Consider the following 11,507-nt stretch of genomic DNA (forward strand, 5'->3'; position numbering starts at 1 on the left):
CACAAAGAACTTGGCAAAAGAGCTCCCCACCAATATGTGTATAGTGTTTAGTGAGTCATGACCAATTCCTTCCAGAGGCTCCTTTTTATGCACAAGGTCTCTTCGTAATCGTAATCCTGGCTAACCTGGAACTCATTGTGTAGACCTGGCTGACTTCGAACTCATAGAAATCTGCCTTCCCCTGCCTCCTGAGTGCCAAGGTTAAAGGTGTGTGCCACTGTGCCTAGCTCTGAGGACTATTGTTTAAAGGACAGATCTGCTATGCAGGCATGGTGACACATACTTTGCTAATCCCACCACTCAGGAGGCAGAGACGAGTGGATCTCTGTGAGTTCGAGGTTAGACAGATCTACATAGTGAGCTTCAGGATTCCAAGATAGCCAGGACAATTTCAGTGTCAAATACATAGAGAGGAAGAAAAAAAGAAAAAAAAAAAGTAGCCAGTGGGGCACACATCTTTCAACCGCAGTACTCGGGAGGCAGGGCTGAGTTCAAGAACAGCCAGGGCTACACAGAAAAATCCTGTCTCAAAAAAAAAAATATATATATATATACACACACACACACACACACACACACACACACACACATATATATATATATATATCCAATGTCACTTATCCCCAGGCAAGTGCACCTGAGTGAAAGTAAGCATGTGCAACACGTGTGTGTGTATGTGTGTGTGTGTGTGTGTGTGTGTGTGTGTGTGTGTGATGGTGTGATGTACAAAAGGGTAGGGCTGCACAGTGAATCTCTTGTCTTTAAAAAAGGAAGAGGGTACAGCTGGAGAGACGGCTCAGCAGTTGAGTGATTGATGCTCTCAGAGAGGACCTGGGTTTGGTCCCTGTCTCATTAAGTAGCTCTCAAACTGCCTATAACTCCAGTTCTTAAGTATCTGAACCTTCTAGCCTCTGGGCACCTGCACACACATACAGCTACACATGAAATTAAATAAAAAAAATTTTGGAGACAGGGTTTCTCTGTGTAACCCAGGCTGTCCTAAAACTCCCTCTGTAGACCAGGTTGACCTTGAACTCAGAGATCCACTTGCCCTCTGCCTCTGAGTGCTGGGAGTAAAGGCTGCACCACCACAGACCTACTTGAAATGAAATAATTTTTTTTTAAAAAGAAACAAAGAAAAACTAAATACATCTTTAAAAAGAGAGAAACAAAGAAAGAAACAACAAAACAAAGAAGAAAAGCTGGGTGTGGTCTCTAAATTTAATCCCAGCTCTCAGGAGGCAGAAGCAGGCAGATCTCTCTGAGGCCAGCCTGGTCTATAGAGTGAGTTCGAGGATGGCCAGGACTACACAGAGAAACCCTGTCTCAGGAAAAATGAAAGAAAGAAAGAAAGAAAGAAAGAAAGAAAGAAAGAAAGAAAGAAAGAAAGAAAGAGAAAAGAAGGAAATAAAAAGGAAAATACACATCTTTTAAGAAAGGACAAAGGAATAGGTTTTGGTAAAGCATGTGATATATACATTATGAAAATATTGTCTTGACATCATAGTTCTGAACAATAAGCACTGCATACTAATAGAAAGGGAGGTGCTAGAGGTGTGGGTCAGGGTAGAGGACTCACTCTGCCAATACCAGATATACCAGGCCCTGGCAGCATTTTCCAGCACTGAAAAAAAGACTCAAGGGATCGGGGAGCAATGTGAACATCCTTTTTATTCTTCAGAGAAGAGCTTCTTGATGTCAGGGAGGACAGTCCCTCATGTCAGGGAGACACTGATGGGGCAGGGCTGGGAGGCACCCCCCCCACACACACACACCACCACCACACCACACCACACACTACATACACACACATATACACACACACCACACACATAACACATACACACACATACACACCCATACACACATACACACACCACACACATAACACATACACACACATACACCACATACACACACACCACACACACATATACACACCACATACACACACATACACCACACACATCACATATACACACATATACACACATACACCATACACACACATGTGCACACACACACCACACACACATACCACATACACACACATACCATACACCACATATACACACATATACATGCACATACCACACACACACCTCAACACACACCACATACACATACACCACACACCACCTACACACACACATACCACACACAGCATAAATACACACATACCACACACAGCATGCACATGCGCGCGCGCGCGCACACACACACACACACACACACACACACACCCCACAGAGAGTTTTAGGTGTTGCCCTACTATGTTTTTCCTTAATTTACTCTGTATACATGAGCCACAGCATGTGTGTGTGTGTGAGAGAGAGAGACAGACAGACAGACACAGACGGAAAGGATAACTTGCAGGAGTCATTTTTCTTTCCATCATCTGGGACATGGAGCTAGAACTCAGGCAATGACATTAGCAGGAGGCACCTTTACCAGCTGCGTCATCTCGATATCACGGTGTTGGGTGTTGGAACCCAGGGTGTGGTGTACTCATCACTCCTGGGTATGGGTTTTGGTACTTTTTGGAAGAGAAGTTTGTTAGCATCTGATTACAAAAGGATAGATCGGTGACTCCAAAAACTTGAGAAGCTCTCCCAGCAAATAAAAAGGCTCATCTGCTCCGAAAAGTGGGCAGAACCTCCCATCTACCTCTTCCTACTGAGGGGACCGTCTCAGACTCCAGAGTATTAGAAATCTTCCATGGTGCACACTTTTAAAACCTGCACAGATGCAGAGGGAGGTGGGTCTCTTACTTTGAGGCCTGATCTACAAAGGGATTTCTAGGACAAGCAGGGCTACAGAGAAACCATATCTCAAAAATAGAAGAAAAAAAAAGGCCCTTTTCTTTTGTTAATACATTATTTACTTTTTCCCCCCCTTAATTTTGTCAGAGGTGCGTGTGTAGGTACGGACACATGAGTGCAGGTGGCCTGCAGAGGCCAGAGGCATCTCATCCCCCTGGAGCTGGGCTTGTAGGTGGTTATGAGCCTAGCCTATCGACATTCGTGCTGGAAACACTCCTCTGATTCTCTGGAGGAGCAGTGCACATTCAGAATTGCCTGAGCCATCTTTCCAGCTGATAAGGTCTTACAACATTTTACCTAAGTGCGGGCGGGTGTGTATTTGTGGCATCCAGGCGTCACTGGATGTGTGAGGTCAGAGGACAACTTGCAGTAAGCAGTTGGTGGTTCTCTTCTTCCTTCTCAATACAGAACCTTAAACTCAGTCTGTCAGGCTTGTGGGCAAGTATATTTTTTACACACAGCCATTTTGATGGCCAGTGGGGATCTCTTTTCTGTAGTGTCTGAGTCAGGACTGGGAGGCTCTTCAGATCAGTGGCCAGTTTCCAGCCCTCTGGTGATAGGTCAGGTTTGCCCAACTCATCTGCCTCCTGGGGCAAGGATTTCACAGGATGTTATGAGGGAGAGGCTGTAAAATAGAGCCATAGAATCCAGTACCCCCTAGAGGCTTCTTCAAAGCCTTCCAGGGGCCTCCTGGAATCTGGTCACACAGGTTTGGTTAGGTATCTGAGACTGAGGCTAGCCTGGGTCTAGGGGCCAAGGACTCCACCCTCTCCAACCCCAAGCCTGGAGCAACTTCACCAGGCACAGAGAAAGTCTTCTGGCTTCGGGTGTTGGGGGCCAGCTTGCCCTGGTTGGCCCTGGATATTTTGAGCTTGAGGACTGATTCAAGATTGGGTTTTTGGGTTCTGCATGTAAAGATTGGAAGTTGGTTAATCTACAGAAGGCTTGGCCAGGTAGCTCATCGATCCTACAGATAGCTCAGACGCCCTGGCAGACTGAGCGCAGCAGTACACAAGCCAGTAAACAGTAAGCAGTCTCAGGAAGCAGGGGCCAAGAGGCCCCCAATTCCTCTGTAGCCCCAATGTGCGGGGTGCTTCCTGTCCTTTATCTAGAGCAGAGTAAGAAGCACACATAATGCCAGGGACTCACCAACCACAGGAAAGTTCGTGTTGCAGACAGGACACGTCACCAGCGATCAGTTTTAGTTGGACTGGCCTTCAAGTGGCTCAGGTAGCATGTCTCCCACTGGACTTTGTTTTTTCAAGACAGTTTCTCCCTGTGGCCCTGGCTGACCCAGAACTCCCTCTGGAGACCAGGCTGGCCTTGAACTCACAGAGATTCACCTGCCTCTGCCTCCCAGGTGCTGGGATTAAAGGTGTAACCAACACCAACACCATCAGGCTTCACTATTTCTAACATTCAGGTCCAGGGAGAGCAAACGTGGGGAACAGCCCATAATTCCAGAAACCTGAAAGATGGGCACTGCTCCTTAGAGGATTCTAGGTCAGGCTGCCAAGGCCGGCTTACTACACTTGTTGGGTCCTTTGTTTTCCTTGGGACTACCTGGGTGGCCCCAGATTTCAATTAGGTTATCTGGCCATCTGTCTCACCTCAGTTGGGTCCTGGGAAATCAAAGGTTAACCAAGTTTGGATTTACTGACTGGAATGCAGTTCCACTGATATGAAGAGGCAGCCTCCCCCCCCCCCCCCAGCAGTTATCAGCTCCATGAGATTTTAACAGGTCCTCCAGAATCCCCACCCCCATCTCCCTAGGCTAGGAAGGATATGAGAAATTTTCCCCAGTGTCCCACTGGCTAGAGGAAACGGAGGTGTGCCCCACCCCCAGTCCCATCTAGAGTAACTAAACAACATTCTTTGTCCTGGCTGAGTAAGGCCCATCAGGGACTAGTAGGCTCTGCGGGGCAGTACAAACTAGGGTTCAGTTTGCTTGAATGGGGCCTAAGTGGGTTTCCTTGAAGTGCAAAGTGGCTTAATGACAGGGGAAGGTCAGAACCCTCAGGCTACATCTTCCTGGGTATCTTGAAGAACCCGACAGCCCAGCGGCTTTACAAAGGGAGATGAGCCACTTCCCTAGCTCCTGAACCTTTGGTGACTTGGAAATAAAGACCGAAGATTCTCAGCAGCTCACGAGCCACCTACTAGATAGGAAAGGGGCCCAGAGTACTAAAAAAGCTAGGCTGTGGGCTGGAGAGATGGCTCAGTGGTTAAGAGCTCTGGCTGCTCTTCCAGAGGTCCTGAGTTCAATTCCCAGCAACCACATGGTGGCTCACAACCATCTGTAATGGGATCTGATGCCCTCTTCAGGTGTGACTGAAGACAGTGACAGTGTACTCACATACATAAAATAAAATCTTTAAAAAGAAAAAAAAAAAAAGCTAGGCTGTGTATACATACAGGCAACAGGAGGCACATGAAGCGAGACCCTGATTTCTGAGTCTGCGACTCTCTAAACAGGGCAGGCAGGCAGGCAGACAGGCCTCTGAGTACCCATCCATCACCATGGGGTAGACTGTAAGGCATCTTTCCCCTGCAGAGTATCGTTTACATCACCTGGGGAAGTTCCCCAGACAGAACCTCTCATGTGCGTGCATGTGTAATATGTGCTTGACTTTGCTGGGAAGCCCCTTTCCACCCTGGGTTCATTCCCAGTGCCTGGGACGCTAGCGTAGAAAGTCTTCACAAGCAGCAGCCCAGGCTCCCACCTCTGAGCCTCTCTGGGTATGTCAGAGTCACAGACGCCCCATTTCCATTGGATCCATGGATTGTAAAGGAACAGGAACTACCCCACACGGGGCCAGGATGAGCAGTTTCTAGAGCCCCCCACTGAGGTCCCAGACAAAGGTATTCTGTCAAGAACCTGACTGTAGTTTCACCTGGGAAGGTCACAACCGAGGGCTGGGTAACGATTAACTTTATTATCCGTCTTGATCAGTGTTCAACCCCCAGCAGTAGTTATGGCTCTCAAGCCTGGAGAACTGGGCTCCCATAAGAGTTGTCTTTAAAAGATAACACTCACCATCTCTCCTGATAGTCTCTGCCTCTCAACGGGGAGAGGAGAGCTACACATCAGGAAAGAGAGTAGGAAGGCAGGAAGACAATAGGGTGGGGACCAAGGAGGAAAGGAGGCACTAGGAAGACAGAGAAGCAGAAAGTCAGGCACTGTGAAAAGCAGGCATATTTTTCCCTGTACCAGGGTCAGTGTGTCCGCTACTGCCCACGGGCTCTCGGACCACTCAAGGCCCCAGGCCAGTGAGGAACATGGCCTAGAAATCAGTTAAGTTCTGAGGAGACAGGTAGAAGGTGCCTAAACCAGGGTTGGCAGCCCAATCCTATAATCCAGCTACTTGGGTAGCAGAAGCGTTTAGGTGCCAAGTTCAAAAGTAGCCTGGACTAAAGAGAAGGCCTAGCCTGTGCAAACTGGATGGTTGATGGAGCTTGGGTGTGAGACCTCATGTGATGAATGTCTTTGGTTTGCTTTCTCAAAGTTCTCGCTCTATCATTCTGGTTAGCCCGGATCTCTGTGTAGATCCAGCTGGCCTTGAACTCTGAGATTCACTTGTCTCTGCCTCCCAAATGTTGAGATTAAAGAAATGTGCTGGGCTGGAGAGATGGATCAGTGGTTAAGAGCACTGACTGCTCTTCTAGAGGTCCTGAGTTCAATTCCCAGCAACCGCATGGTGGCTCACAAACATGTATAGTGAGATCTGATGCCCTCTTCTGGTGTGTCTGAGAGTACAGCTACAGTGTACTTATATATAATAAATTAATTAAAAAAATAAAGACGTATGCCACCACATCCAGCTGATCAAAGTACCATGGCTCAATGGAGGATCTCAATATGAAGACGTCAACTCAGATTTAAGAAAGGCAATGACCTTAGAAGCTGGGGTAAAGGAAGTACTTCCCTAGCACCAGAGGAAGAATAAGGTCCTGTCAAAGGCAGAAAGGGAGGCCACGTCTCAGGCTGCTGTGGACACTGCAGATCCTTTGTTAGACCTCTGGCCACCTGCACTGTTAAGAGAACACATTCCTATTGTCCGTCCACCCAGTTTGCATAATTTGTTATTCCAGTCACAGGAACCTAATAAAAAAAATTGATCTTGCTGATGGGACCTGGGCTCTCAGAGGTCCCCCAAGGTCAAGGCTGGCTTCCTGATACCACTCCTGAGTGCCGAAGAGGTCTGCCATCCACTTGGTTACCCGAACCCAGGCTACCTGCGAAACAAAGAGAACTTTATATTAATTAAGGTGCCCTGGCAGCACAGAAACCAGCAGTGGGGGTGAGGGGCCGGGAAGGCAGGGAGAGGAGTCTCTTCTCTCCTGGAAATGACTTCATAGTCCTTGCATGTGATTCTCATGCCCAGTATCAACTGTCCACCAGCATCATGTGTGGGTAGGAGGACTCCTGGATCTATTTCGGTTGGAAGTTTGACTCCTAAGACTCGAGAGTTTCCGAAGGTAAGTGAAGAAGGCCTCAGTAGAGCACGTACACGGTGGATAAAGGACAATGTGTCATTCCAGACCCTGGCTGTGGCGTTTGAAGTTTTTGATCACTAAGCCCAGCTTGGTATCTTAACTATTTAACCCAGCCCTCGGAAGGCTGACTGGATAACGGAATTGCTGGATTCCAGATACAGCTAGTACTACATAGCAAATAAGTCTATCTCTGGGAAGCAAAGGCAGGTGGATCTCTGTGACTTTGGGGCCAACCTGATCTACAAAGCGGGTCTAGGGCAACCGGGGCTATTTTACAGAGAAATCGTGTTTTGAAAAACAAAAACAAAGCCCTAAACAACAACAAGAACAAAAAAAATCTCTCTCAAAAACTCAAACAAAAAAATCAACCTTCTGTTTTCATCCACAGGACCCAGGTCTCTTTCACATGGGCTCCGCAGTCTCAAAGCAACTGCTAGTTTTATCAGTACTTCGATGAGTTACTTCTCCAATTACCTAGGGAGGACGCGGCAGGACAAGAGGGGCGGGGACGGGGCAAAAATCCCTTATCTTTCTTTTAAATTGTTTTGAGTCAGGGGTCTCACGAAGTAACAATGGCTGACCTCTCAACTCGTGATCTCTCTACTTAAGTATCCCTAAAGTTGGGATTACGGGCGTGTGCCGCCAGCCCCAGCTGACATCCCTCATCTTAATGCCAGGTTTACTTTTTTTTTCTCCCCAAGCCTTGGCTGCAGTCCTGGCATTCTGGTCTTATTCCCAGCCGAGCTCTGGCCTGGCCTTCCGAGCCTGCCGGTGTCCAGGCACGGACTCACCGGCTCGTATCCCCCGCGGAGTCAGGCGGTCAGCAGGGCGGCGACAGGAAGAAGTAGGGCGGCGGAGGCGGGGGCGGCAGCGGCGGGGGAAAGGCGGGGAGCGGCCAGGGCTCGCGGGGGAGCGGCGGCGCCAGCAGGGTGAAGGGTGAGGGTCGCGCGGGCAGTGGCGGCAGCGGCTGCGGGGGAGGCTCGGCGAGCAGCGGGGGCCGACCGCGAGCACCCACCGGTCCCGGGATAGCGGCGACCGCGGCCTCGGGCAGCGGCGGCAGAGGCAAGTGAGCGGGCGGCGGCGCGGGCGCAGGCAGACGCGGCAGATCCTGAAGGGCGAGCGCGGCTGGGGGAGGCGCGGGCGCGCAGACCTCGGGCGGCAGCTCGGGCAGAGCCAGGTGGACCCCGGGGCCCCAGGGCGCCAGCAGCTCCGGGCGCAGCGGGAGTGCAGGCAGCGGGGGCAACTCAGCTAGAGCGAGCACCGAGGGTGGCGGCGGTCCCGAGCTCAAGCCCGGCGGTAACCCGGGCAGCGGCGGGTGCGGCAGGGACTCCGCGGGCGGCGAGGTGGGCGGCAGGGACGCGCGAGACCGGCTCAGGCGAGAGTGCAAGCGGCCGCGGTCGCGCCGCGGGTGCGAGCGGGAGCGGGACCACCGCGCCGCCAGCTTGGCCGCCGCTGCTACTCCAGGACCCAGTGCACGCTGCCCGCCGCAGCCTATGAGCATGGGCTACGAGTCCGCTAGGTCCGCCCGGCCTATTGGAGTCGCCTGCAACGCATGCCAACCAAACACAAGCTGGTGCGCTTGCTGCCTCGGCACCCCAACCAATCACCGTGTCCCGCCATGCTCCCGCTGGTGCATACGCGCCCTGGGCGCCCTCTCCTGGTCCGACGGTGCTCTGAGAGGCTGCAATCTCCAGGCCGTGTGGCACCGGTATTGAATGAGTCGCCGCTCCGCAATTGTTGCTGTTTGTACATGGTGACTCTGAAATGATGCATATTTTCATCCCGTTTTCTGTTTTGAGAAAAGGTGCCCCAGGCTGGTATCAATAAGAAGCTCAGGATGCTGTTGCACTCGAGGTCCTCCTTCTTCCTCTTCTTGGGTCTGGGATTACAGACCACCAAGTGGGTAAAGTTACTTACCTCCAAGCCTAAGACTGAGTTCAATCCGGAGATCCACATAGTGGAAGGAGAGAACCAATTCCTATTAGTTGTCAGAAACTAGAGCGAGCGCGGAGGGTGGCGGCGGTCCCGAGCTCAAGCCCGGCGGTGTCCCCAAACCCGTGTCAGGAACACAGGTACACATACACTAAAAAATAAGCAAAATGTAAATAAAAGCACTCAGATGCAGTGTTTTGGGTTGAGTGTGCAGCTCTGCTGATGAAGTACTTCCGTAGGTGTATGAGGCTCTGAGTCCAGAACTCAGCCCACGCAAAGCAGGTATAATGTCTGTAATGCCAGAACTCAGGAGAGATGGAGGTGGGAAGATCAGAAGAAGCTCAAGGTTGACCTCAACCACATAGCCAAATTCAAGGTTAGTCTTAGCTAGGTGAGATCCTGAGAAGGGAGTGGGGGAGATTGGTGGCCATATGCAGTATATACGTTAAAGTTCCCAATAATTCTGAATGGCAAATGGGTGGGATTCTGGTAGAGAAAGAAAATAATAAGTAAATAAAACTCAAGCCTGTCATTCTAGCACTTGGGGGTGGACACAGGAGGATCAGGAGACCCAAGACTGGCCTCAGCTATACAGCTAGTTTGAGTCTGCCTTGAACTGCCCAAGAATCTACCTCAAAAATGAAATGAAACAACAAAAGAAGGAGCAGAAAGGAGAAAGGGGACGATCTCTGCAAAGTCTGAACTGGAGGGCAGTGGTTAGACGGTTCCGTGGTTAAGAGCACTTGTTGATCCTGCAGAGGACACAGCGTTCGATTCCCAACACCCACTGGGTGTCTCCATGTCTCATCTGTAACTTCAGTTCTAGGGGGTCGAGTGCCCTCTTCCAGCCTCCCAGAGCTGTAGAAGGAAAATCATCCGAAATGGTGAGAAGGAATGTGTCCCTGGGAAGTGCTGCCCAGAAGGAGCCAGGGCAACAAAGATAAAATATAGAATTAAGAGGGTGTTAAGCCAGGAGTACCAGAGAGAGATGTGTGCTAGCTGCTGGGAGGATTAGAACTGCCCAGCCTTTGAGCTACTCAAGGCATATTAAAATTAACTGGTGTGTGTGTGTGTGTGTGTGTGTGTGTGTGTGTGTGTTTCATTTGAGAATCCAGACACTGCAATGAGAGTGAGAGACCTGCCAGAGCAAAGCAGTTAACTCTGTAAATACCTCTACAGCTCAGGAGTTCAAACCAAGCCTCAGCTATACAGCAAATTAGAGCCAGCCTCTCTCACTTATGTAACTGTAAGATCCTGCCTCAAAACAAAACAAAGACAAGAACAAGGAACCAGAGCACGGCTGACGAGCCGGCTTGGCCTGGGATCCTGACTGCAACCTGACTTTGAGGTCTGGAACCCACAGTAGAAGGGAGAACTGGCTCCTGGAAGTTGTCCTCTGGCCACTACTTGTGAGCAGTGCCTGCCATTCACGCACCTACCATCACAGACAAGCCACACACGTGCAAGAATAATAAGTCAATTAAGCTAGGAAACATTTTTATTTGAATCATTGTTTCATGTGCATGGGTATTTTGCTTGCATGCCAGTCTGTATGCTATGTGCATGCGGTACCCTTGGAAGCCAGAGAGGGGGGCTGGATCTCTTGAGTTACAGACAGTTGAGAGTCACCATGTAAGGGCTGAGAATTGAACTTGGGTCTTCTAGAAAAGCAGCAAGCTCTTAACCACGGAGCCATCCCTCCAGACCCCAACTTTTTTTTTTTTTGAGATAGGATCACACCATGTAGCCTGCGCTTAGCCTTGAAGTCTGAATTCCCATGCCTCAGCTTTTCAGTCTTCCTGCCTCCCCTGTTCAGGTGGATGGGGCCATCACACCCAGCCTCTTTAGCAATCTTAGCAAATGGATTACAAGTTAAAACAAGCTATAAAGCATTCTTTTGCATGGTGAAAAACAAAAACAAAACCCAAACCTCCCTACATCCTCCACTTCCAGGACTGGACCTCAGAGTGTGACCCCATTTCAGTGCTGGAGCACAAACCCAGGGTCTCGAGCATTCCGGGCAGTACTGAGGTACATACCCAGTTGAAAGACCCCTCAGTTGGCATTATTTTTCTCCATTAGATTGTGACCAAATGACACCCCTCCCTTGGGACAGGTTTTATGTCTGTTTCGTTGTCTTCCGTTTGGAGGCCTCATCACCGAGCCCATTGTCGCTTGATGGGCGGATGATGATGAACGGAGGTGCCCTGTGCCACCCTCCCTGAAGTCGGCATCCCTCCACAGCACACAGAGGCA

General features: G+C 50.0%; 1 protein-coding gene across 3 annotated transcripts; it reads right to left on the reverse strand.

The window, feature by feature from the left end:
• Window positions 1–5,739: 5,739 nt before the first annotated feature.
• Window positions 5,740–8,827, reverse strand: LOC120095041 (vegetative cell wall protein gp1-like). 3 transcript variants are annotated; one of them, XM_087574914.1, is made up of 3 exons: window positions 8,726–8,827; window positions 8,111–8,361; window positions 5,740–7,058 (listed from the first exon to the last, which is right to left on the reverse strand). In XM_087574914.1, the coding sequence occupies exons 1-3, from the start codon at window positions 8,818–8,820 to the stop codon at window positions 6,982–6,984; spliced, it is 423 nt and encodes a 140-aa protein (XP_087431040.1). In that variant the 5' UTR covers window positions 8,821–8,827; the 3' UTR covers window positions 5,740–6,981. The 3 variants fall into 3 exon arrangements, with proteins under 3 accessions (XP_087431040.1, XP_087431039.1, XP_087431038.1); XM_087574913.1 differs by having other exon boundaries at window positions 8,335–8,827; XM_087574912.1 differs by having other exon boundaries at window positions 8,111–8,827.
• Between the last annotated feature and the right edge of the window lie 2,680 nt (window positions 8,828–11,507).

Source organism: Rattus norvegicus, chromosome 10 (assembly GCF_021556685.1).
Source record: "Rattus norvegicus strain SHRSP/BbbUtx chromosome 10, alternate assembly SHRSP_T2T, whole genome shotgun sequence".
NCBI classification, from domain to species: domain Eukaryota; kingdom Metazoa; phylum Chordata; class Mammalia; order Rodentia; family Muridae; genus Rattus; species Rattus norvegicus.